This window comes from Esox lucius, chromosome 25 (assembly GCF_011004845.1).
Source record: "Esox lucius isolate fEsoLuc1 chromosome 25, fEsoLuc1.pri, whole genome shotgun sequence".
In the NCBI taxonomy this organism is placed as follows: domain Eukaryota; kingdom Metazoa; phylum Chordata; class Actinopteri; order Esociformes; family Esocidae; genus Esox; species Esox lucius.
In genome coordinates, this window is record NC_047593.1 from 6619581 (window position 1) to 6646279 (window position 26699).

The window sequence follows — 26699 nt, forward strand, 5'->3', positions numbered from 1 at the left end:
GAACTAGTCAAATTACTTTCTAATATATAGGAAATGCATTCCACCTAAATAGAATTAAACAAATATAAGGAATACTCAGTCTACACCTATATGTGCTCTCACACACAGTTATGTTTTGCAGGCTGCATCTTCCTATGCTCAATATTTGGCTCAATTAATATCAAAACAAGGCAGGGAATCAGCACTTTACTCATTCTTTTTCAAGGCAAACTGCTCTCCTACATTCTCCAAAATTAACCTCAGTTGGGATTTTTCCACCCAATTCTACCAGCATTCACATTTCTCCATTTTCATCTTCAATTTTAATTGAAGGTATGTCATAGCTGAAGTGCCTGATTAATTAGCAAACTCTCACTCTTCTGGAGATTCAACTTCTATCCAGTGAAAGAGCCAAAGTTCCTCAGGGTAACTGACATACACCAAAAAATCACCTGCATACTTTTACAAGGGGAGGCAAACCCAAATACGGACTCAGGGACAGGGATAAGGGAACTATGGGATTTATTAGAAGGCAGGGGAGGAGGTGAGGTGCAGGCCAGAGGAAGCTTGGGTGGGTAGCAGAGAACCAGGAACTGAGACTAAGGTGGAGCATGAGAGCAGGGGCTGGGCAAGCAAGTCTGGAACTGAATCCAAGGAAGCAGTAAAGGGGAGGTCCAGGGCAGGGAAGCAGGACTGTGGAGATGAGGGACTGGAGACAGGGACCAGAGACAGATCTGGAGTGGAGAGTGTTGTGGAAATTCTTGAACTGATGAATTCTTGGTCCTATACATGTATGAATGGGTTACTAGTTAAAGTTCTGAGTCCCCATGTTTGGATAAGAAAAGGAATGTAGGAGAGGGGGATCTGGTGTTTAGGGTCATTATTGACCGGTATCAGTAGATTATAGGGTTACTCGTAAATCAGAAAATCTGTATAACCCATCAGTGTCTGTTGTTTGTCCAGATGCTGTGAGTCTTCTCCTAGAGTTGAAGAGGTTACCCATGTGGGGGAGGACAGCTTGCCCCTTGTGTGAAGCCTAGGTAGTAATAGAACAAAGGGAATGTGTTCTGTTGAGTAAAGACAGCAACTTACCACACCCCTATCTCTAATATAAATATTGATTGTTCATGTATTAAGTTAGAGACTCCTCGGACGAGTATGTTTGTAAGCGTTTGACACGTCTCTCTTATTTGCAAATAATTAATAAAACTGTTAAAGTGTGCCAATAGAATTTTGTCTCTGTTCTTACTCCTTTAAGAGTGTCGATCGATGGAATTGCCATCACAAGAGCAAGACAGCGTCAGGCTTGTGGATACTGGCACAACAGGAGATAATATTTAGTCATATAAACGTCTTGAAATGCAGACTGACTGGGCAGAGGCTACAATCTGGCAGCATGGAAGTGGCAGGGCTGTGTATTTGTAGAGGTCTTGATTATTGAACAGGTTGCAGCTGGTGGATCTGCTCTGCCTCCAGCACACCTGTCTCCACTCACACAATCACCATAGAGAGGGAAAGAGCACTGGGGGAGTGGTGGCAGGTTTTGGGAGACACACCTGTCTCCACTCACACAATCAACATAGAGAGGGATAGAGCACTGGGGGAGTGGTGGCAGGTTTTGGGAGATACAGGATGAGAAGTAGAGGGCATGGCAGGGGGAGTAGATGTAACAACAGGATTGGAGAACTAAATGCATTATCAATCTCATTTTCTATGGAGAACCAGAGGAGTCAAAATGAAATCAATATGGAAATAAAATCATTAATTAATTCAATACATTCTTTTATTGATCTCTTTTCACTCATTTAACATTTCATAATGTCCTTTTGTCAAAGGATGGGGGTCCAAATGACAAACAAACTAAAGTTGGAGACACTTTATCAGGCCTGAAGAGGACACTTCAAAGCCTCTTTCCTCTAAACAGGCTCCAAAGATTTTGTATATCAGACAGATATCAGACACTTCTACAGCTGCATAGAGTTGATCAGTGGTAAAAAGAACATGGTAGAGACACTTTTACTTCAGGGAGCATAAAAGATCTGGCATGGTCCCCACCCAGGGGTGAAATTTCCAGGGGGGTTTCAGGGGACACGTCCCCCCCACAAAGTCCCACAATGTTAAAGGAAGGATAATTTGTCCCCCCCAATATAATTGGCATGTTCATGTTGGTAGGTTAAAGTGTATATTTCAAATAGGTCAGATGTGACTGTTCATGTTAATCCTCTTCAGTTTTTGTATTTTGTCCCCTTCCAAAATCCATTCCACTTGTGTTACATTTAAAATCAGTCATCTCTTAGAATCCATGTCACACTTTACCCAGTTTTTCGCCACACAAACATTTAGCTGTTAGGAGTCTGAGGAAAATATCAGCTGGATAGCTTTATAACTCTCTACAAGGAGTGGTGGCTCTAGCCTTTTGGCCCTTTAGGCCCTAAGCAACATTTAATTTGGGGACCCCCCTCCCCTATCAGTCAGAGGCCCCCTAGCAGTATGGAGCCCTAAGTGACCTTTTATGTTACTTATTCAAAGAGCCGGCCTGTCTACAATGTCATTTTAGGTTCAACTCAGTGTTATGCAGTGTTATGGATTGTAGTCATATACATGGGAGCTATGTAATGCTGTAGTTTTGCTACAGCATGATATTCTTAAATATCTAAGAAAGACTGTTAGTTTTGCTTCTTATAGAACTATGCTATGATGCTTGGAATGTCAACTGCACAATCACAATTTAATTTAATCTAATTAGACCCAGTGGGTGATTGTATGTTCTAATGGGTGGGTGGATAGGTAGAACGAAGGTTAGTTGGAGGTTGGGGAGGTAAGTAAATGTGTAGTTATTAGTTGTGTGAGTATTGGTTTGTGTTTGTTGGTATGTTGATAACAGTTTAGAGGAGTCAGTCAGGCTAAAGTTGGTAGGGAGGTTTTCTGGAAGTTCCGGCTTTCTGTGGTCATCAAACAAACTTGGGTCTCAGTTTACGCTGCAGCCACTGAAGAAACCTGTAGTGAGAGTAGAAAAGACTGACATGAATCACTGCAAGGATGTCATAGAATCTTAGATTTTGAACAACAACATGTATGTTACTAGATATTTCCCTCCTTCATCATTCATTTCTCACCTCTTCCTCAGACTCTTTTTGCCTTTCTTCTGAGCAACCAGAATCTCACTACCCTCACTCTCCTGCTGGCTGGAAATGCCTTGTTTCACTTCCTTGTTGCCTTTCTCTTCCTGAATTAAGTCACAAAGTGTAAAATGCAACATTTTAAAGACTACCCCTCTCTAAAACAGGTCACCTGGTCATATAGAGCCCAAGTGGTGGCTACATTTCTTACACTATTGGTCGACTTATTTCTCTTTCAACACTATTGGCCAACTTCTTGTTCGAACGCTATTGGTTCATTACTCTTTATTCTTATTTTCTATTGGTCCACTTATTTCCCCGTCTTCTAATTTTACTCACCTGTGTGGTTGCCATGTCCCGTCCATGGGCTTGATTGTTCAGAAATGTGTCAATGGTAGGCTTCAGATAGGAGTCCCCAAAAGGGTTGGCAGAGAACAGGGATTTGTTATCCTCTCCAGAAAATGGGACCACAAGATCACTGATGTCTTCCAAAGACATCAGTGATCTGCCAGCTAATGGAGAACGGGGATCCCAGGTCATGAACAGTGGCCAGTCGGGGCTCGGAGGGGCCAAAGACCTTGTGTCATCTGTCATTTGATGACCATTAGGGATGGGAGTCAGGTGGGGAGCTCCAGGACTGGGAGAGGCAGTGGATACGTCATAAGAAGACCAGGTCTGAACAGAAGTGGTTTCACCCAACCAATCAGAATGCTGCCACTCATCTTCACTGTCAGACAAGGGGCTGTCCTCATGCCAGCATGTAGTGCTCTGAAGGAAGGAGAACACAAACAAATTAGACCCATGAACTGTACAGAATTGGTTGATTTTTAGATTGGCCTGTCTTTTCTCATCACTCAGTATAATTCAATTACTTCATCAAACAGCATGTTTATTTGTAGAAAAAAAGCTTTGAATCACTGAACACCACTGACCACAATAATGAGTAACTTACATAGCACTGGACACTGCCCAACCTATGGAATTTGTCCTCAGCCAGTTTATCCAAAGCAGGAAATCTATGGCTCCGCTTGACCTGACAGAACATCTCCCCATGAAACTGGTGGGCCTCCAGGCTTCTCACATTACCAATTGTTGTCTGAGGCCTCTCCTCCAACTCAATGGCTTGCTTTCTCCCAGAGAACAAACACTTCTCCTTCAAGGCTTGCAGAAATCCACCTGTCTGGTATTTGGTGGTCTTCTGCAGACAACCGCCCTCCTTGCTGAAGTCTTGGAGGCTCTGCTCACCCTGGTCCAGGTAGCGACTGTCCCACTCAGTGGGAGGTGTGGTGATGTCAGGGTACACTGTGGACCTCTGCCTCTGTGTGGAAGAACCATTGAGGACATTGAAATGTGAGGACATGTAAAGGTTTCATAAAGCCTGTTTGAGTAATTAGTGTAGCACCTCCTATGATATTTTGAAGGAGAATGTCACTGTTATCTCAGGCAGACACTTCTCAGGCGAACATGTTACATTTCTAAAATTGATTCAATTGTGCATTTTAGACAATGTTCAGGAAGAAATGTTGATGCCTGTGTTGTTGTCAACCCCCATACATCTTCATCTTGTAGTCACATATCATATAAATCACATCTGAAAATGACTTGAATCATACTGTTGCCCTGTTACCACAATGATTAATGACAGACTTGACAAATATAGGTTGAATTAGACTTGTGCCTGCTGCCATGATGGCATCCGTCTTCTAAACCCCATTGTCTGCATTTCATTCACCTTGTAACATGTTGAAAACCTGTCTGAGGATATTGTGTAGATCAACCAGGTGGCCTATAAGCATGACCTCAAAGTTGTGAACAGTCTGGTGAGATTGTACCAGTTCCCAGCATTCATCCAAATGGGAATTAATGAGCAACATAAGTGAGATACAGAGAGATACCATTTTGGACACTAACAAAATCAATCCCTATCAGAGGCTTATTATCTTGTAAGTCAAATGGTGTGTTCTGTCTTATCACTTGTCCTTGTGGGAAACACTCTTTATCACAATGCAAACAGACACAGCAAACCTTAAGGCCTAGAGACTTACCATTGGTTCATCAGGAAGTATGATTACATCTTCAGCAGAGAGGTTATCAAAAAGGTCCCCGCCAAAAGAACCATCATCACCAAGAGACTGTTAACAAGAGAGAGACATTTGTTCAGCAATCCATTCAGATTGAATGTTCTTGGAGGTCTACACAAAGACAGAGGACGGGAAATCTACTCACCAGAAGGTTACAGGAGTTTGATTGACCAACTTCTGATTCTGTCAGGGAGAGGCTGTAGAGGGACCTGCCTTCTTCTGGACACTCTTCTACCTGATCAGCTGGATTCTGAATGGGGGCAACCAGCACTATGCGATGGGTATGGCTGGTGTTGGCCAAATCCCAGTATCCAGTGTTCTTCATAACACGCTGTATAGTTTAAATCAACTAGTACAAATCAATTGAAATTAAACAATTAAAAGTTATAAACAGTTAAAAACATCTATCTCAATCCAATACAAAACTACTTCTGTCACCTTGGACTTGGAATGGTCATTTCTAGAACTTCATTATGACATCAGCCTACTGACCTGTGGCACCTCATTGGCTGCTGGTTGGTAATATGTATTCTGGGAAACCGTAGAAACAGAACTTCATTGTGACCCTTCTAGTCAGTTTCAGTTCCAAAACATACACAGATACATATCTATGCATTTAGTTCATTAAACCTTTTAACATATAATAAAAATTGTGTATCCCAATGACAACATTATCTTTACTCCAGACTTGCCACTATGACCAAAATGGGCCTGGGCATGCAGTTGAATAACTTCAGGGATATACATGTTTTCTCAGAATACTCACTAGACACACTCACACACCAGACTCCCATTCCCCTGAGAACACATGCACACACACACACACACCTGACTCCCATTCCCCTGAGGACACATTCACACTCACACACACCTGACTCCCATTCCCCGGAGGACACATGCACACACTCACACACACCTGACTCCCATTCCCCTGAGGACACATGCACACACTCACACACACCAGACTCCCATTTCCCAGATTGCACCTCTTATTTATGTTGTTCCAATTCAGTTTGTCGTTGTGGATTATTGTTTGTACGTGTTCAAAACCATTTCGCTGCACCAGTTAAAGACTGATTTATGTTATAACGGATCATCCTGTTTCTTGATTTCTTTCCTACCTCCTTGTTTTGCTGACCAACCTGGCACCATTACACAATAGTTACATTAACTCCTCTTTGACATCGTTTTCATACCAGTTTAAGGAATGTCTCTGCTCCAAATATCCCGGATATTCCAAGTATTTTAAAGAAGGATTCCAATAGTGGGCTGCTTAAATACGTAGTGGTGGAAAGATTTTACACTACTTTTGTTTAATATGGCTACATCCATTGTCGCCCTAAAGCATTTTATTGAATACAACATGAAAATCTAAATTATCAGTATACATGTTTTCCTGGAGCTTCCAAAATATGTCATTGTAAAATTATTTTGGGGCTTGTCTGATTATTTAACCTCCTGAGACACAATGTTTCAGTAAATAAACCCAATGTCATCATACCAGGACATACATTTCTTTCATAAAGTACTCCCAGTTCGAAGACAATGCTTAGATATTATACATATCAAGTCCTGCTAATCCCATATAGCTAAGAGAAATTTAAAATGCATACATTAACAAAGCTCAGGTCTTAGGAGGTTAACAAGACTGTTTGATATTCATATCACTTCATTACATCGGCTAGCAGGTTGAGTTGTACTTTAATAACACAATGGTTCTTCAGGCAATTCTATGGTAAATCAATCATTACTGGTCATAACTGCAGTCACTATTAATCACAACTATATTGTGGTTGAAAGTGCTCATTAATCATTATATATGTCATTTCTGTTGCTAGTTGATACAGTACTTCAGGCAAAACCACCCCTTAATTGGGGTATTTTTTTATGTTTTGACATTTTAACAGGGCTTTGCATTACCCATAAAGTCATTAATGAGCATTGCTCGTCATTCCATGAATGAATATTTGCTCAAGATAGATAATAAAACCCAATGAAGACTCCACATTTCTCATTCCCATTGGTGTTGTTTGGTTTTCTAGGTCTCCAGAACCTGTAGTCAGAACCAAAAACATAATGGTATCAACAACAAGTAACTACAAATAACCTGCCAAATGTTCCTTACGTTTGTATTGGTGTAGATCCAAAAATGCTCTCCCAATTTCTCTACAAACAGCTGGAATGAGCATGATTGTTCTGTCTGTCATGATTTATTATTTCTGTCCGTCTCCTTCTCCACTTTGTTCCTACTTCTCCTCTCTCTTACATGTGACTGGTATTCCTCATTGATGCAGCTTTTCTGTACATGGTCTCTCTCTCTAGTCAAGGTGATACAATTACTCAGTAACTGGTCTCTCTCTCTCTAATAATGGAAATGTAATTACTTTTCAACTCATCTCTTTCTCTGGTCATAGTAATTTGGTCTCTTTCTTTGATCATGCCATTATAACTGGTTTGTAGCTTCTATTTCTCTCTCTTCAACTGGTCTCTCTCTTTATTCAGGTTTCCACAACTTCTGAGAATTGCTTCTTTCTCTTTAGTGTGGTTGGATGTTAGAAGAACAAGTCAACTGTAGTCTCCATCTGTGATGAAAGAGAGAACTGTTATCTGTCTGTCTCTTACTCTAATAAAACCTGTGCCAGTTGAATACTCACAATGTACAGACAGGCTTATGACTGTAGCCAGTAGGAGAACACACAGAGGTCCCAGAGAAACAGTAACCAGTCTGGAAGGCTGAGAATTTTCATTCCCACTCTTCAGTCCTGCAGGTGTGAACAAAGGAGTGGTTAAATTTACCTGACCTTTTGATATCTATTATTTTCTACCTCACAAACCAGCAGCCCTCATACAAAGAGGGACTAATGTCATGCCTTTTCTTAGGGCTTCTTTACTTGATACTGTACATTCAAATTTAATAGTATTAAAAGTTCATTTTTTATAGTTTCATGGTTAAGTAAGGCATTATTTAAAGAAAAAACCTAACATCATAACACTTTTTACATAACTGTTTTTAACATCCATGTTGTACGATTAATGAACGTGTTATTCATGATAACTCTCAGTAAGAATCATAAACACATATACTTGATCCAACCTGGTGACCATGGTGTAAAGTCTCATAACCTGCAGTCAGATCATCACAGCTTTTCACACTGATATCCTCTGGATGTCCATATCGCAGTAATTTATTGACCAAAATGTCTGTTCCACTGTCCCTTTCTGCTGTTTTTCTTGCTGTCACTAATTTTCTGAATGTAGTTTCAGGTTCTTTTTCAGAGAGCAGCAGAGCAATTACATAAAAGGAGGAAAAGTATAACAAACTTTATTATTTTGTGGCATAAACGTTTGGTGTCCTGGCGCCGGGACGGTTGCAGCATAGTGGTGGCAACTGGTTTTAATGATCACCATGATCAGCTCCTCTCTTCACAGGCTGCTCTGCTTTCCTTCCACGTTACACTGTCAATTAAAAGGTAATAACAGCTTCATTGGAATCTTCTCCAGCCATAAGAACAGCATCCTTCAGAAACATTTGGATTAATATGGTCACAAATACAGATAAATACATGTTCAACATATCACAGTCCTTTGAAGTAGGTGATATGCACAGATATTATGATAGTATAGATATCTGGATTATTTTACTCCAGCTAAGAAATTCCCCATTGTGACTGGTATTTCTTATTGATACAGCTTCTCTGTACATGGTCTCTCTCTCTAGTCAAGGTGATACAATTACTCAATAACTGGTCTCTCTCTCTAATAATGGAAATGCAATTACTTTTCAACTCATCTCTTTCTCTGGTCTTTAATCATGCCATTATAACTGGTTTGTAGTTTCTCTTTCTGTCTCTTCAACTGGTCTCTCTCTTTATTCAGGTTTCCACAACTTCTGAGAATTGCTTCTTTCTCTGTGGTGTGGTTGGATGTTAGAAGAGCAAGTCGACTGTAGTCTCCATGTGTCATGAAAGAGAGAGCTGTTATCTGTCCGTCTCTTACTTTAATAAAACCTGTGCCAGTTGAATTCTCACAATGTACAGACAAGCTTATGACTGTGGCCAGTAGGTGAACACACAGCAGTCCCAGAGAAACAGTAACCAGTCTGGAAGGCGAAGAATTTTCATTCCCACTCTTCAGTCCTGCAGGTGTGAACAAAGAAGTGATTAAATTCACCTGACCTTTTCATATCTATTATTTTCTACCTCACAAACCAGCAGCCTTCATACAAAGAGGAACTAATGTCATGCCTTTTCTTAAAGTGTCTTTACATGATAGTGTACATTAAAATTGCATAGTATTAAACATTTAATTTCATGGTTAAGTAATGCATTATTTAAAGGAATATATATATCATTCAGTTCCCCCTGATTTTGTTCCTTATTGTTATTGTGTTTTATGGTGATGGATTTGTGAAGTGCTGAGGCTTTCCAGCCAATTGTATTGCAGATTAATCTGTGTCTCATGTAATGCGGTGTACGCTAGTGACACCTGCTGGTAAGAATAATTGAGTTCACCCAAAACATTATGGTTCACACGCAACCTCACCTTGTGCAGAAACATTACTTAACCTCCTGAGACCCGTGTCAAAACATGAGGACACTGTTTCAGGCTTCTTGCACCATGTACTTCATTCTGAACCTATTGTCCTTATTAGAGGACAGTTGTATCCGCCATCTTAGATATTATGCTTATAAGGTCCTACTACTCCCAAATTGCTAAGGGAAATAAAAAATGCATACATTATCAAAGCTCAGGTCTTGGGAGGTTAAAGGTGCATCACAAAAAATTTCATTTTATTCCATAATTCAGTCATTACACATAATGTGAAACATTTCAAGCCTTTTTTGTTAACATTGTTAATGTTGTAAACAGTCGCTGGAAATGGCTGACTTGTAATGGAAAATTATGGAATATTATCAGCAACCACTCCTGTTTTCCAATGGCACGTTGTGTTTGCTAATCCAAGTTCATAATTTTAAAATGCTAGTTTGATAAAAAATGTATACTTTTGCAGTTATGTTAGCACAGCTGAAAACAGTTGTGTTGGTTAAAGAAGCAATAAAACTGGCCTTCTTTTCACTAGTTGAGTATCTGAAGCATCAGCAATTGTGTGTTCGATTATAGGCTCAAATTAACAAAAACAAACAAATCAGTCATACTTGTTTGGAGAAATTAAAGCTATTCCATGGGAGAAAGACCAGAGACACTGGTTTTGCGCTCATATCTAAAACACCAGCGAAACACTGCAGCTAAAATGAAGGTAGGGGGAAACTTTTTCCAAATTGAGTCAATCAATCAATCAAATGTATTTATAAAGCCCTTTTTACAACAGCAGTTGTCACAAAGTGCTTTACAGAGACACCCGGCCTTAAACCCATTAAGAAGGTCGAATTTTAGGAAGAAACCTAGAGAGGACCCAGGCTCAGAGGGGTGACCAGTCTTCTTCTGGCTGTGCCGGGTGAGATATTAAGAGTCCAATTGGAATAATAAATACATTTCTCTGGGCTAAATCCAGAGTCTATTTGATTTTAGACTAGGTCAGAAGTATGACCAGGTGGACAAGGACAGGGACAGCAACAGGCCCCCCAAACCAAGTAATCCGCAGGTGTGGACCAGAACCTCATCTCCTCCTAAAATTTAAAACTGGAGGAGACTAAAAAAATGTCCCCCACCACAATAATATAGCAGCGTAACACCTTGGAACTGAGACGGGGGGGTCCGGTGACACTGTGGCCCTACCCGGGGGAGGCCCTGGACAGGGCCCAACAGGCAGGAAATCAATCCACCCACATTGCCAGGCATCAACCAAAGGGACACCCACCAACCGCAACCCCCCTGAATGAGGGCCGAGTATTGCTAGCAGCGTACAGCCCAATTGCACATGTGCGCAACAGAGAGTCAACAACAAGTCAGTGACTCTTCCCCCGAAAAGCATTGGAGGGAGGACATCCCAGTGGCGACGAGAGCCCACCTGGCAAGACAGCAAGGCTGGACAGTATCAAGCCTACTGGTCACCTTCACGCCCCCCGGGCCAGGCTACACCTAATTATAAACCGTGCTGTAGAGATGAGATTTTAGTAGACACTTGAAAGTTCGCATTTCTAACCTTAATTGGCAGATCATTCCACAGGAGTGGAGCTCTATGAGAAAAGGCCCTGCCGCCAGCTGTTTGTTTAGAAATTCTAGGTACAATTAAAAGGCCTGCATCTTGCGATCTAAGGTTACGTGTAGGTATGTATGACTGGATCATTTCAGCAAGGTAAGTAGGAGCAAGTCCATGTATTGATTTATAGGTTAAGAGTAAAACCTTAAAATCTGCCCTAACCCTAACAGGCAGCCAGTGTAAGGACGCCAGGACAGGAGTAATGTGTTCAATTTTTTTTTGTTCTAGTTAGGATTCTAGCAGCTGTGTGCAGCACTAATTCAAAGTTTATTCATTAACTTGTCTGGTTAACCAGAGAGAAGAGCATTGCAGTAATCTAGTCTAGAAGTAACGAAAGCATGGATACATTTTTCTGCATCAGTTTTTGATATAAAGTTTCAGATTTTTGCAATGTTTCGAAGATGAAAATAAGCATATTTTATATGTTCTTCAAAGGATAGGTCAGATAGGTTGGGATACGACCATGCAGCCGTTGAGGTTCCAAGTGAGATCTGCTAACAACGCTCTTTGTTTTTTGGGTCCTAAAACGAGCGTTTCGGTTTTATTTGAGTTTAAGAGCGAGACATTCTGTCATCCACGTCCTAATATCTGAAATGCATGCTTCCAAAGTAGCTAATTTAGGGGCTTCTCCATGCTTCATTGAAATATATAACTGTGTGTCATCAGCATAACAGTGAAAGTTAATATTGTGATTTCAGATTACATCGCCCAGAGGGAGCATATATAGTGAGAGCAATAATGGGCCCAGAACCGAGCCTTGAGGAACACCAAAGCATACCTTTGACTTGTCAGAGGATATGCCATCCACAGTAACAAACTGATATCTTTCAGATAAATACGATTTAAACCAGGCTATGTCCACGTAGCCCAATATGGGTTTCCAGTCTCTCCAACAGAAGGGAGTGATCAATTGTGTCCAAAGCAGCACTAAGATCACGAAGCAACAGGACGGATGCGGAACCTTTGTCTGAAGCCATTAGAAGGTCATTTGTTACCTTCACGAGTGCAGTCTCAGTACTATGATGGGATCTGAAACCGGACTGGAGTATTTCATAAATGTTATTTGTCTTTAAGAAGGCATTCAGTTGTTGGGAAACACATTTTTCTAAGATTTTTGATAGGAACGGGAGGTTCGATATTGGCCTATAATTGTTTAATATGTCGTGATCCAGATGAGATTTTTTTAGAAGAGGCTTAATTTCCGCTATTTTTATTGAGTTTGGTACACATCCGGAGGAAAGGGAGCAATTTATTGTGTTAAGCATTGGCTGACCTAGCACAGGAAATAGCTCCTTAAGTAATTTTGTTGGAATCGGGTCTAGCTAAGAGTTTGTGGGTTTAGAACTCATTACAAATTTTGTAAATGTGTCAAGCGATACGGTATAAAAAAATTCAAGTGTCCCCATTGTAACCTGGTCAGGGAGGTTCAGGAAATTTTTTGGAAAACTGAGATTTTGAGAACCATAACTATTTAAGGAGGAGTCAGTTATTTGTTTTCTAATGGTGACGATCTTTTCATCAAAGTAGTTCATGTATTCATAACAACTAAAATGAAGACCCACTTCACTTGCTAAGCTTTGCTTTTTTGTTAACTTTGCAACTGAATCAAAGAGAAATTTTTGATTGTTTTTGTTCACCTCAATCAGGTTGGAGAAATATGCTGATTGAGCAGACGTGAGTGATTTTCGGTATTGTAGTGTACTGTCTATCCAGGCTAGTCTAAATACTTCCAACTTGGTGGAGCGCCATTTTCGCTCCAATTTTCTGGAGGCTTGCTTAAGTGCTCTAGTATTGTCTGTGTACCAGGGAGCAAGTTTCTTGTTGCGTATTTCTTTTGTTTTTAGTGGTGCAACTATGTATAATGTATTTCGCAGTATTGAATTTAGATCCTCGATTTGATCGTTTACAGATTTATTTACTCTGTCGTTAATGAGCGAGTATTGCCAGGTGGGGTGTGTTTCCTATTCAATTGGGCTAGTTTTAAATGTGCTTGGGCAGGTCAATTTTTTCTGGAGTCTGTGGCATAATACAGTTTATGGTATAGAGCACCACATGGGTCCAGACATCGCGGAGATGAGTTATGTCAGAAAAAAAAGTGGATCCTAGTTTTCTTTTACACCCAGACAAACACCTCAAACTACATTAAATCCCAATAACAAATTTTTTTTAGACTTCAGGTGACTTTAGTAGCCTCAAATTACAGATTTGTTTTTGAAGAGAGATTGTGAGACAAACAAAGATGACTGGTGAAAAGACAGGTAAGGTTATGTACTGTCACTGAAAACATTAGGCTATATATGCAATATAAAGTGTAAAAAATTATACAATTAACATATTTAAGTAACTAAGCATATAAATATATGAACATGAAGATGCTGGATCAGCAAAAGCAATAGAACCACGTACAGCTGATAGAAGTTGTGGCGTTAAGGCAAGGATGGGGAAAAAATTACTTGACAAGGCTGCAATAAATACAGCTCTGTTTAGTTTTTTATGCAAGTCTATAGTGACAAGAACAGAGCATAACAAAAATAGACATCAATAATATTGACTACGATTAATCGCAAAGCTGATGAGTGATTTCATATTCATTTTTAAAGGTCCCTTGACATGAAATTTTCATTTTGTGAGGTTTTTTAACATTAATATGAGTTCACCTAGCCTATATATGGTCCCAAATTTTCTAAAAATTCCATTCGGTGTAAATTGAGCATTTTCTATCTTTCTCTGACTTGACAAAAAAGGGGAATCAAACAGGCAGATCTGGACCCGTCTCTTTGTGATGTCGCAAGGAGAAATTGTTAACTCCCATGGTAACTCCCCTTTTTCTGCTTTGCCCGCCCAGAGAAAGAATTTAAATAGAGCCAGGTGTGAGGCACACTTGTGTGAGCGCGACTTCAATTTGTCTACGGAACGAGGAGGGGCATCATGGCTTTTGAGAGAAGGAAACACAATAATTGCTCAGTAATAGGATGTAGAGATGAGCAACGAAGCCTTTTTTTACTTCCTTCGTACATGCCACAGAAGAACCAGTGGAATGATTTCATTTTCTCCGGAAAAGCGCCGACACAGCTTCCCAATGTTTTGCATGTCTGTGGCAAACATTTCACGACGACTATGTACATAATGTTACACAACAAAATTATTTACTCCTGCGCGCACATAAATATATAGGCTTTATATATCTTGTGTAACGTGACTTCATGATATGAAGGGAGAATATTTACATTTAAAAAAACCCTCTTCTCTAAACTAGAATATTTACTGATATAGATGCTAACACAGCTTTAAAATCATCACAAATCAGAGAAACATGAAAAGGCAAAAGCAGATTAGCTTTAGCTTTAACTTACATGATAATCAGACATCCTAACAAAGTATCACATAGACATAATATTTTTAACTAACCATTCGGAAACATCCTTCTGGAGGCGCTGAGTTGCAACTTCTTCATCCGTTGCTTCTCCATCTGGATCGGATTCTGGGTCAAACTGAAATGCTTCAATGTGTCTTTGTGCCATTGCAATATGATCCAGACATACCGGTAAACATGCACGTTACCTTTGCCGCACGATAGTAAAGGCCACGCCCACCCACCACCTTGCCCCGCCTTTTTCATCCTCATTAAAATTTAAAGTCACAGACACCAATACGGGCCGTTTGAAGGAAGCTCATTCTGTGACTGTATTGTAGTGGCTATAATTCTGCAGCAAGGCTGAATTTTTGAAAAAAGATTTCAGATACAGTACTAGGGACCACTATGGCCTATATTAAAGCCTACAAAAAGTAGCATGTCATGGGACCTTTAAATAACATGTTAATAGTTCTAGGTAATGTTAATAATACATGTATTGCTTGCATATTTTGGTTGATATTATAGGACATTGTAGCGTGCATTAGCTGCTCAAGTGGACATGGACAACAAGACAGATTTAATAAAAAAAAATTCATGTGTGTAGCCACATTACACAAACTATTTCACAGTGGTGTGTCTGGTAGATTGGGGTACCACCTTTGCCTAATTTTAAAGCCAGGAAAACCCCTTTATGCATGTATGTATGTATACACACACATACATACAGTTTCTCACAAATGTGAGTACACCCCTCACATTCTTGTAAATATTGGATTATATCCTTTCATGTGACAACACTGAAGAAATGACACTTTGCTACACTTTAAAGTAGTGAGTGTACAGCTTGTATAACAGTGTAAATTTGCTGTCCCCTCTAAATAACACAACACACAGCCATTAATGTCTAAACCGCTGGCAACAAAAGTGAGTACACCCCTAAGTGAAAATGTCCAAATTGGGCCCAAAGTGTCAATATTTAGTGTGCCCACCATTATTTTCCAGCACTGCCTTAACCCTCTTGGGCATGGAGTCACCAGAGCTTCACAGGTTGCCACTGGAAAACCAGGTTGCCCCACAGATGCTCAATAGGATTTAGGTCTGGAGACATGCTTGGCCAGTCCATCACCTTTACCCTCAGCTTCTTTAGCAAGGCAGTGGTCGTATAGGAGGTGTGTTTGGGGTTGTTATCATGTTGGAATACTGCCCTGCGGCCCAGTCTCCAAATGGAGGGGATCATGCTCTGCTTCAGTATGTCACAGTACATGTTGGCATTCATGGTTCCCTCAATATACTGTTTGCGGGCTTTGTTGTGCATCATCTTTAAAAGAGGCTTCCTTTATTCAGTGTCAAACGTGACCCTTAGGCACAATCTCATTTTTTATGGAGGACCAGAGGAGTCAAAATGAAATCAATATGGAAATAAAATCATTAATTCAATACATTCTTTTATTGATCTCTTTTCACTCATTTATCATTTCATAATGTCCTTTTCTCAAAAGATGGGGGTCCAAATGACAAACAAACTAAAGTTGGAGACACTTTATCAGGCCTGAAGAGGACGCTTCAAAGCCTCTTTCCTCTAAACAGGCTCCAAAGATTTTGTATATCAGACAGATATCAGACAGTTCTACAGCTGCATAGAGTAAATCAGTGGTAAAGAGAACATGGTAGAGTCACTTTTACTTCAGGGGGCATAAAAGACTTGGCATGTTCCCCACCCAGGGGTTAAATTCCCAGGGGGTTTGAGGGGACACGTCCCCCCCACAAAGTCCCACAATGTTAAAGGAAGGATAATTTGTCACCCCAATATAATTGGCATGTTCATGTTGGTAGGTTAAAGTGTTTATTTCAGATAGGGCAGATGTGACTGTTCATGTTAATCCTATTCAGTTTTTGTATTTGTCCCCTTCCAAAATCCATTCCATAATTTGGGGACCCCTCTCCCCTATCAGTCAGAGGCCCCCTAGCAGTCAGGAGCCCTAAGTGACCGTTTATATTGCTTATGCAAAGAGCCGGCCTGTATACAATGTCATTTTAGGTTCAACTCAGTGTTATGCAATGTTATGGATTGTAGTCATATATATGGGTGCCATGTTATGCTGTAGTTTTACTACAGCATGATATTCTTAAATATCTAAGAAAGACTGTTAGTTTTGCTTCATATAGAACTTTGCTAGGCTGCTTGGAATGTCAACTGCACAATCACAATTTGATTAAATCTAATTAGACCTGGTGGGTGATTGTATGTTCTAATGTGTGGGTGGATAGGTAGACCGAAGGTTAGTTGGAGGTTGGGGAGGTAAGTAAATGTGTAGTTATTAGTTGTGTGAGTATTGGTTTGTGTTTGTAGGTATGTTGATAACAGTCTAGAGGAGTCAGTCAGGCTAAGGTTGGTAGGGAGGTTTTCTGGAAGTTCCGGCTTTCTGTGGTCATCAAGCAAACTTGCGTCTAAGTTTACGCTGCAGCCACTGAAGAAACCTGTAGTGAGAGTAAAAAAGACTGACATGAATCATTGCAAGGGTGTCATAGAATCTTAGATTTTGAACAACAACATGTATGTTACTAGATATTTCCCTCCATCATTAATTTCTCACCTCTTCCTCAGACTCTTTTTGCCTTTCTTCTGAGCAACCACAACCTCACTGCCCTCACTCTCCTGCTGGCTGGAAATGCTTTGTTTCACTTCCTTGTTGCCTTTCTCGTCCTGAATTAAGTCACAAAGTGTAAAATGCAACATTTAAAAGACTACCCCTCTCTAAAACAGGTCACCTAGTGATATAGAGACCAAGTGGTGGCTACTTTTCTTACACTATTGGTTGACTACTTTCTCTTTCAACACTATTGGGAAACTTCTTGTTCGAACACTATTGGTTCATTTCTCTTTATTCTTATTTTCTATTGGTCCACTTATTTCTTCTAATTTTACTCACCTGTGTGGTTTCCATGTCCCGTCCATGGGCCTGATTGTTCAGAAATGTGTCAATGGTAGGCTTCAGACAGGAGTCCCCCAAAGGGTTGCCAGAGAACAGGGATTTGTTATCCTCTCCAGAAAATGGGACCACAAGATCACTGATGTCTACCAAAGAAATCAAGGATCTGCCAGCCAATGGAGAACGGGGATCCCAGGTCATGAACAGTGGCCAGTCGGGGCTCGGAGGGGCCAAAGACCTTGTGTCATCTGTCATTTGACCATTAGGGATGGGAGTCAGGTGGGGAGCTCCAGAACTGGGAGAGGCAGTGGATACGTCATAAGAAGACCAAGTCTGAACAGAAGTGGTTTCACCCAACCAATCAGAATGCTGCCACTCATCTTCACTGTCAGACAAGGGGCTGTCCTCATGCCAGCATGTAGTGCTCTGAAGGAAGGAGAACACAAACAAATTAGACCCATGAACTGTACAGAATTGGTTGATTTTTAGATTGGCCTGTCTTTTCTCATCACTCAGTATAATTGAATTACTTCATCAAACAGCATGTTTATTTGTAGAAAAAAAGCTTTGAATCACTGAACACCACTGACCACAAGAATGAGTAACTTACATAGCACTGGACACTGCCCAACCTATGGAATTTGTCCTCAGCCAGTTTATCCAAAGCAGGAAATCTATGGCTCCGCTTGACCTGACAGAACATCTCCCCATGAAACTGGTGGGCCTCCAGGCTTCTCACATTACCAATCGTTGTCTGAGGCCTCTCCTCCAAATCAATGGCTTGCTTTCTCCCAGAGAACAAACACTTCTCCTTCAAGGCTTGCAGAAATCCACCTGTCTGGTATTTGGTGGTCTTCTGCAGACAACCGCCCTCCTTGCTGAAGTCTTGGAGGCTCTGCTCATCCTGGTCCAGGTAGCTTAAGTCCCACTCAGTGGGAGGTGTGGGGATGTCAGGGTACACTGTGGACCTCTGCCTCTGTGTGGAAGAACCATTGAGGACATTGAAATGTGAGGACATGTAAAGGTTTCATAAAGCCTGTTTGAGTAATTAGTGTAGCACCTCCTATGATATTTTGAAGGAGAATGTCACTGTTATCTCAGGCAGACACTTCTCAGGCGAACATGTTACATTTCTAAAATTGATTCAATTGTGCATTTTAGACAATGTTCAGGAAGAAATGTTGATGCCTGTGTTGTTGTCAACCCCCATACATCTTCATCTTGTAGTCACATATCATATAAATCACAGCTGAAAATGACTTGAATCATACTGTTGCCCTGTTACCACAATGAATAATGACGGACTTGACAAATATAGGTTGAATTAGACTTGTGCCTGCTGCCATGATGGCATCCGTCTTCTAAACCCCATTGTCTGCATTTCATTCACCTTGTAACATGTTGAAAACCTGTCTGAGGATATTGCGTAGATCAACTAGGTGGCCTATAAGCATGACCTCAAAGTTGTGAACAGTCTAGTGAGATCCTAGCCACTGAATTTCAACGCTACTGTTGTTTGCTCCTTGGGGTTTAAGGCCGGGTGTCTCTGTAAAGCACTTTGTGACAACTGCTGTTGTAAAAAGCGCTTTATAAATCAATTTTGATTGATTGATTGATTTGATTGTACCAGTTCCCAGCATTCATCCAAATGGGAATTGATGTGCAACATAAGAGAGATACAGAGAGATACCATTTTGGAAACTAACAAAATCAATCCCTATCAGAGGCATATTATCTTGTAAGTCAAATGGTGTGTCCTGTCTTATCACTTGTCCTTGTGGGAAAGCCTTTTTATCACAATGCAAACAGACACAGCAAACCTTAAGGCCTAGAGACTTACCATTGGTTCATCAGGAAGTATGATTACATCTTCAGCAGAGAGGTTATCAAAAAGGTCATCATTAGAGTCCCCACTGAAAGATCCATCTTCACCAAGAGACTGTTAACAAGAGAGAGACATTTGTTCAGCAATCCATTCAGATTGAATGTTCTTGGAGGTCTACACAAAGACAGAGGATGGGAAATCTACTCACCAGAAGGTTACAGGAGTTTGATTGACCAACTTCTGATTCTGTCAGGGAGAGGCTGTATAGGGACCTGCCTTCTTCTGGACACTCTTCTACCTGATCAGCTGGATTCTGAATGGGGGCAACCAGCACTATGCGATGGGTATGGCTGGTGTTGGCCAAATCCCAGTATCCAGTGTTCTTCATCACACGCTGTATAGTTTAAATCAACTAGTACAAATCAAATCAAATTTAACAATTCAAATTTAAATACAGTTAAAAACATCTATCTCAATCCAATGCAAAACTACTTCTGTCACCTTGGACTTGTATTGGTCATTTCTAGAACTTCATTATGACATCAGCCTACTGACCTGTGGCACCTAATTGGCTGCTGGTTGGTAATATGTATTCTGGGTAACCATAGAAACAGAACTTCATTGTGACCCTTCTAGTCAGTTTCAGTTCCAAAACATACACAGATACATATCTATGCATTTAGTTCATTAAACATTTTAACATATAATAAAAATGGTGTATCCCAATTACAACACTTTACTCCAGACTTGCCACTATGACCAAAATGGGCCTGGGCATGCAGTTGAATAACTCCAGGGATATAAATTTTTTCTCACAATACTGACTAGACACACTCACACACCAGACTCCCCCCCTGAGGACACATGCACACACTCACACACACCTGACTCCCATTCCCCTGAGGACACATGCACAGACTCACACACACCTGACTCCCATTCCCCTGAGAACACATGCACACACACACACACACCTGACTCCCATTCCCCTGAGGACACATGCACACACTCACACACACCAGACTCCCATTCCCCTGAGGACACATGCACACACACACACACACACACACCTGACTCCCATTCCCCTGAGGACACATTCACACACTCACACACACCTGACTCCCATTCCCCTGAGGACACATGCACACACTCACACACACCTGACTCCCATTCCCCTGAGGACACATGCACACACTCACACACACCTGACTCCCATTCCCCTGAGGACACATGCACACACTCACACACACCAGACTTCCATTTCCCAGATTGCACCTCTTATTTATGTTGTTCCAATTCAGTTTGTCGTTGAGGATTATTGTGTTTGTACGTGTTCGAGACCATTTCGCTGCACCAGTTAAAGACTGATTTATGTTAGAACGGATCATCCTGTTTCTTGTTTTCTTTCCTACGTCCTTGTTTTGCTGACCAACCTGGCACCGTTACACAATAGTTACATTAACTCCTCTCTGACATCTTTTTCATACCAGTTTAAGGAATGTCTCTGCTCCAAGTATCCCGGATATTCCAAGTATTTAAAAAAAGGAATCCAATAGTGGGCTGCTTAAATCCGTAGTGGTGGAAACATTTTACACTACTTTTGTTTAAAATGGCTAAATCCATTGTTGCCCTAAAGCATTTTATTGAGTAAAACATGAAAATCTAAATTATCAGTATACATGTTTTCCTGGAGCTTCCAAAAAATCTCATTGGAAAATTATTTTGGGGCTTGTCTGACTATTTAACCTCCTGAGACACAATGTTTCAGTAAAATAAACCCAATGTCATCATACCAGGACATACATTTCTTTCATAAAGTATTCCCTGTTTGAAGACAATGCTTAGATATGTCATGTCCTCCCTTCCCTGAGGTGCTCTGTCTTGGGCTGCTCCAGGTTGTCAGGGCAACGCATTAAGGGGCGTGGCGTCACTCTTTTGAATAGAGCCGGTACCAGCTGTTCCCTATCCCCAATCACACACCTGTTCCCGCTTGACTCATCACTGGCTGTATATCTGAGGAGCCCTGACGAACCGTCCCTGCCGGATCGTTGATCCACATCCGTATGTGTCACGGCTCACAACCAAATCCCCGCGATACTTGCGTGTCGATCCTACTAATTCTGTTTCCCTGTGTTGTAGGAATCTCCTGACTACCTTTACCAGCCCGTGTATCGACCTCCTGCCTGTCCAAGACTACTCAGCCTACTCCCTGTCTGTACCTCCGCCGCCAGCCCGTGTGCCAACCTCCTGCCTGTCCAAGACTACTCTGCTTACTCCCTGTCTGTACCTCTGCCGCCAGCCCGTGTACCGAACCTCTGCTTGCCCACGACTACTCTGCTTACTCCCTGCCTGTACCTCTGCCGCCAGCCCGTGTACCGAACCTCTGCTTGCCCACGACTACCCTCATATTAAATTGAGTTTCACCGCACTCATCCAGTCTGCGTTTGGGTTCCTTTCAGATCTGACAAGATATTATACTTGCTAATCCCAAATAGCTAAGAGAAATTAAAAATGCATACCTTATCAAAGCTCAGGTCTTAGGAGTTTAACAAGACTGTTTGATATTCATATCACTTCTTTACATCGGCTAAGTTGTACTTTAATAACACAATGGTTCTTCAGGCAATTCTATGGTAAATCGATCATTACTGGTCATAACAGCAGTCAAACAACAAGTAACTACAAATAACCTGCCAAATGTTCCTTACGTTTGTATTGGTGTAGTTCCAAAAATGCTTTCCCAACTTGTCTACAAACAGCTGGAATGAGCACGATTGTTCTGTCTGTCATGATTTATTATTTCTGTCCATCGTATCAGGATTTGAGCTGTCTAAACAGGGAAAAATAAACCTCACAATGTTGCAACCACAATAAGCTAGAAGTAAGGGACTAAAAAGCAACTAGCTTCCAACGTGCTTATGTAAGATAATCTGGCCTTAACCATTCTTCCTTTATTATTGTGATTGCGATGTATTTTTCAGCCACTGCATGACAGCTAGGCTAGCACCATTTTTATGAAGGCAGCAGCAACTTATTTCCCCGTCTTCTAAATTGACTCACCTGTGTGGTTGCCATGTCCCGTCCATGGGCCTGACTCTGATTCCTGGCCAGATTGTTCAGAAATGTGTCACTGCTGGGCTTCAGACAGGAGTCCTCCACAGGGTTGGCAGAAGCCAGGGATTTGTTATCCTCTCCAGAAAATGGGACCACAAGATCACTGATTTCTTTGGTAGACATCAGTGATCTGCCAGCCAATGGAGAACGGGGATCCCAGGTCATGAACAGTGGCCAGTCGGGGCTCAGAGGGGCCAAAGACCTTGTGTCATCTGTCATTTGACCATTAGGGATGGGAGTCAGGTGGGGAGCTCCAGAACTGGGAGAGGCAGTGGATACGTCATAAGAAGACCAGGTCTGAACAGAAGTGGTTTCACCCAACCAATCAGAATGCTGCCACTCATCTTCACTGTCAGACAAGGGGCTGTCCTCATGCCAGCATGTAGTGCTCTGAAGGAAGGAGAACACAAACAAATTAGACCCATGAACTATACAGAGCTGTCTAATTGGTTGATTTATAGATTGGCCTGTCTTTTCTCATCACTCAGTGTAATTCAATTACTTCATCAAACACCATGTTTATTTGTAGAAAAAAAAGCTTTGTATCACTGAACACCACTGAACACAAGAATTAGTAACTTACATAGCACTGGACACTGCCCAACCTATGGAATTTGTCCTCAGCCAGTTGATCCAAAGCAGGCAATCTATGGCTCCGATTGACCCGACAGAACATCTCCCGTGAAACTCAAAACATCTCCAGGCTTCTTGATTCAATTGTGCATTTTAGACAATGTTCAGGAAGAAATGTTGATGCCTGTGTTGTTGTCAACCCCCATACATCTTCATCTTGTAGTCACATATCATATAAATCACAGCTGAAAATGACTTGAATCATACTGTTGCCCTGTTACCACAATGAATAATGACGGACTTGACAAATTTAGGTTGAATTAGACTTGTGCCTGCTGCTATTATGGCATCCGTCTTCTAAACCCCATTGTCTGCATTTCCTTCACCTTGTAACATGTTGAAAACCTGTCTGAGGATATTGTGTAGATCAACCAGGTGGCCTATAAGCATGACCTCAAAGTTGTGAACAGTCTGGTGAGATTGTACCAGTTCCCAGCATTCATCCAAATGGGAATTAATGTGCAACATAAGTGAGATACAGAGAGATACCATTTTGGACACTAACAAAATCAATCCCTATCAGAGGCATATTATCTTGTAAGTAATACTATTTGCTTCATTTCTTGCACGGGAAGCAAAATAGCTTTGCCAGTCCAGCTGTGATCCTCTTCAGGAGAGGCCGTTGTTTCTTGGGTTCGACAGTTACGGGACGTAGCTTGTGACAGAGAAGAGGGCATGAAATCCTGTTATATTATCAAAACATGGCCAGAAATACACAACATGACTGTAAATTACCACTTGGCAATTGCTACGGAGGACAAAAGTGGTGCTCATTCAGCCAGAGTAAAGGAAGTGAGATTAGATTTCTATTAACTACTCTGGTCTGTTTAGTGCCTCTCATCCTGTTGAGGGCTCCATCAAAGCCCAGTCACATTTTTGAGAAGTGAAATGTCTGTTTATTGTCCCTGCCCCTACCCAACAAAGTCAATACTGGCACTGTAATACAATGTACAACAAATGTGTTGTATGTCAATATCAAACCATTTCAAGGTAAATATTACATAACATGTAACTATTTCCAAATATTATATTCTAAGAAAAATCTAGTTTTTTTTTTAGCTTTTTCTAAATACATTTATTTAGCTAGGATTGTCTCTCAGTGGTCTTAGAGTGATGAAGGGAACATTAAAAAGTAGCTGTTTTCATGATGAATGGAGAACTCTTTTGGCGATTAACAAATTCACTGCTGTCACAAGGCATGCCAGAAGTACACTGACCCAAAACAGGCTTATATTTAAAATGTTTTTGCACAAGGAATAATTAGAATAAAAGTTCAACACATAGTTTGAACATTTAACCCATTTAACCCCCAGGAGTAAAGACAGATATACAGTGACTGACAATAAAAAAGACTTACCAGTAGGATAAAAGGGGAGTCACCTTACTCTTTTTTCATTCCCCCTTTCCTGACTTGCTATGTTCTTGTTCCACAGCCTCGTCCTTACATCTCTCATGAACAGACAGAGAACACCAGTTATTGGTAGTTTCTTTTCCTGTGTGGAGGTGCTGTTCAAATGGTCTGTGGAGAGGGACCTTCTGTTACACTGAGCCGAGCCGGCAGAGTTCCATCTCTGTTCATGGTGGGGGGACGTCTCAGGCCCCGAGCCGGCAGAGTTCCATCTCTGTTCATGGTGGGGGGACGTCTCAGACCCCGAGCCGGCAGAGTTCCATCTCTGTTCATGGTGGGGGGACGTCTCAGGCCCCGAGCCGGCAGAGTTCCATCTCTGTTCATGGTGGGGGGACGTCTCAGGCCCCGAGCCGGCAGAGTTCCATCTCTGTTCATGGTGGGGGGACGTCTCAGGCCCCGAGCCGGCAGAGTTCCTTCTCTGTTCATGGTGGGGGGACGTCTCAGGCCCCGAGCCGGCAGAGTTCTTTCTCTGTTCATGGTGGGGGGACGTCTCAGACCCCGAGTCGGCAGAGTTCCATCTCTGTTCATGGTGGGGGGACGTCTCAGACCCCGAGCCGGAAGAGTTCCATCTCTGTTCATGGTGGGGGGACGTCTCAGGCCCCGAGCCGGCAGAGTTCCTTCTCTTTTTGTCAGTGGGTGTTGTCTCTTGGGCCTCTTCCAGGATTTCTTTCCGTTGAGGAGCTTGACCACCTACTACAAACACTTCTCCTGGCTTCAAAATGAATCCAATAACGCTTGACATAGTTTTGGATGACCCATGCGATGGTGTCTGCCATTGAACATATGGATCCAGGGTCACCGTGGCATGCAGCATGCAGTTGAGCACGGTTGGCATGTGAACGCAACGACATTGTTTTGGATGCAACTTTCACAATGGCCTCCATAGCATTCACCTCACTGAACTCCACACTGTCCTCCACAAAGAGGACAGCGATTCCAACACGCTTCAGGGCAAACTTGATCTCCTCAAAGAGACCCATCATTAGCCCAAATGAGTCGGTGAGCCGCCTGGGCCTGCGGGACACTGAGGCATACAGTTGACATATGGTGCCTTTGATGATGACCTTCAGGGTCTGGGGGCTCATTATAGTGGGACAGTTAGAGAGAGAAATCTCTTTCTGCTGAAGGGAGGGAGTCTCCTCCAGGAGATCCTCAGTTGGCATCAGGGACCCGTCACTGGAATGTCTGTGTCTGGATTGCACTGAAGCATTTTCTTATCCTGGAAATCATCTCCTAAGAAAACAATGTCACACTAGTTTGAAGCCACACTGATGTAGCCATATGAAGCATCTAGTAAATTTACTATAATGATCACACACTGGTTAATACGCGTTTAATACAGAGTTTTTTTTTAAGTGGAACTGACAGCATTTTAAATTTTTTGCAGTTACACAGCCCAGTCAATTTCACGTTTAATTCCACACAAGGTAATTACTATGAAATGGGTATAAAGGTTAAAGATGTACCTTTCTGGTGAATAAGTAGCAACTCGTCATTGTCCCTGTAGGTTCTTTTCAGGATGTCCCTCATCTTGGTCAGCAGGACATCGCAGATGGCCCCTAGTCAAATCAACATATTGTTAATTCAAACACGACATGTCACAAGAAACATTACAGGAATATTTGTAAAAGATATTGTCAATAATACCATTATTGACAATAAGGAAAAAGAAACAAAGAGAACGGGGGCAAAATAGTAACTAACTTTGTGCCTGCTTTTTGACATTAGACGAGTCAGAGGACTGGCAGGCTAGGGGATCTTTACACTCCTTCAGACCTAACCAATTTATGTGAGCCTGTTTCTCCTCAACATCACTGGACAAGTTGGAGTCGTTGTCCCATATTTCCTCTCTGGATTTGGACCCCAAGGCATCTGTGTAAACCTGGTTGAAGGGGGGGGGACACTATCCGGGATGGAGGAAAGGCTCATTAGGTCCATCAGCAGATGTTGGATGGCAGTTTGGCAGAACATCTGCAAGACTTCTAAGAATTAATTTGCCACTCCGTTGATGTCGTCGAGGTCTTCCTGGGGCTCTGGTGGGCCATTGGTATCATGCCTAGTTCAGCGCTGTCCAGAAACATCTTGTACACCAGCT

General features: G+C 41.7%; 3 protein-coding genes across 3 annotated transcripts; all 3 read right to left on the reverse strand.

Moving 5' to 3' along the window:
• Window positions 1–504: 504 nt before the first annotated feature.
• Window positions 505–5534, reverse strand: LOC109615157. Its single transcript, XM_029118096.2, has 6 exons — window positions 5325–5534; window positions 5144–5230; window positions 4051–4416; window positions 3438–3866; window positions 3096–3205; window positions 505–688 (listed from the first exon to the last, which is right to left on the reverse strand). Exons 1-6 carry the CDS (start codon window positions 5502–5504, stop codon window positions 505–507), a joined length of 1356 nt encoding a protein of 451 aa, XP_028973929.1. The 5' UTR covers window positions 5505–5534.
• Window positions 5535–16161: 10627 nt separating this feature from the next.
• On the reverse strand, window positions 16162–24242 carry LOC117594112. The gene is made up of 8 exons (XM_034291073.1): window positions 23147–24242; window positions 22510–22953; window positions 19658–19843; window positions 19465–19563; window positions 18235–18600; window positions 17625–18050; window positions 17289–17398; window positions 16162–17172 (listed from the first exon to the last, which is right to left on the reverse strand). Exons 1-8 carry the CDS (start codon window positions 23237–23239, stop codon window positions 17127–17129), a joined length of 1770 nt encoding a protein of 589 aa, XP_034146964.1. The 5' UTR covers window positions 23240–24242; the 3' UTR covers window positions 16162–17126.
• A 207-nt stretch (window positions 24243–24449) lies between these two features.
• LOC109615535 (chromodomain-helicase-DNA-binding protein 1-like) lies at window positions 24450–26394 on the reverse strand. Its single transcript, XM_029118468.2, has 3 exons — window positions 26309–26394; window positions 26071–26163; window positions 24450–25837 (listed from the first exon to the last, which is right to left on the reverse strand). Exon 3 carries the CDS (start codon window positions 25437–25439, stop codon window positions 24573–24575), a length of 867 nt encoding a protein of 288 aa, XP_028974301.2. The 5' UTR covers window positions 25440–25837; window positions 26071–26163; window positions 26309–26394; the 3' UTR covers window positions 24450–24572.
• Window positions 26395–26699: the final 305 nt, after the last annotated feature.

What these genes read in the sequence shown, in the direction of transcription:
- LOC109615157 (XM_029118096.2), bottom strand. Translation starts at nt 5,504, where the DNA reads ATGAAGAACACTGGATACTGGGATTTGGCCAACACCAGCCATACCCAT. An exon ending in TACTTCCTGATGAACCAATG is followed by an intron (nt 4,417 to 5,143) that starts GTAAGTCTCTAG and finishes TCTTCCACACAG; the next exon opens with AGGCAGAGGTCCACAGTGTA. An exon ending in AAAAAGAGTCTGAGGAAGAG is followed by an intron (nt 689 to 3,095) that starts GTGAGAAATGAA and finishes CCCTGTCTCCAG; the next exon opens with TCCCTCATCTCCACAGTCCT.
- LOC117594112 (XM_034291073.1), bottom strand. Translation starts at nt 23,239, where the DNA reads ATGTTCTGTCGGGTCAATCGGAGCCATAGATTGCCTGCTTTGGATCAA. An exon ending in TGGGCAGTGTCCAGTGCTAT is followed by an intron (nt 22,954 to 23,146) that starts GTAAGTTACTAA and finishes TCCTTCCTTCAG; the next exon opens with AGCACTACATGCTGGCATGA. An exon ending in TACTTCCTGATGAACCAATG is followed by an intron (nt 18,601 to 19,464) that starts GTAAGTCTCTAG and finishes TCTTCCACACAG; the next exon opens with AGGCAGAGGTCCACAGTGTA.
- LOC109615535 (XM_029118468.2), bottom strand. Translation starts at nt 25,439, where the DNA reads ATGCCAACCGTGCTCAACTGCATGCTGCATGCCACGGTGACCCTGGAT.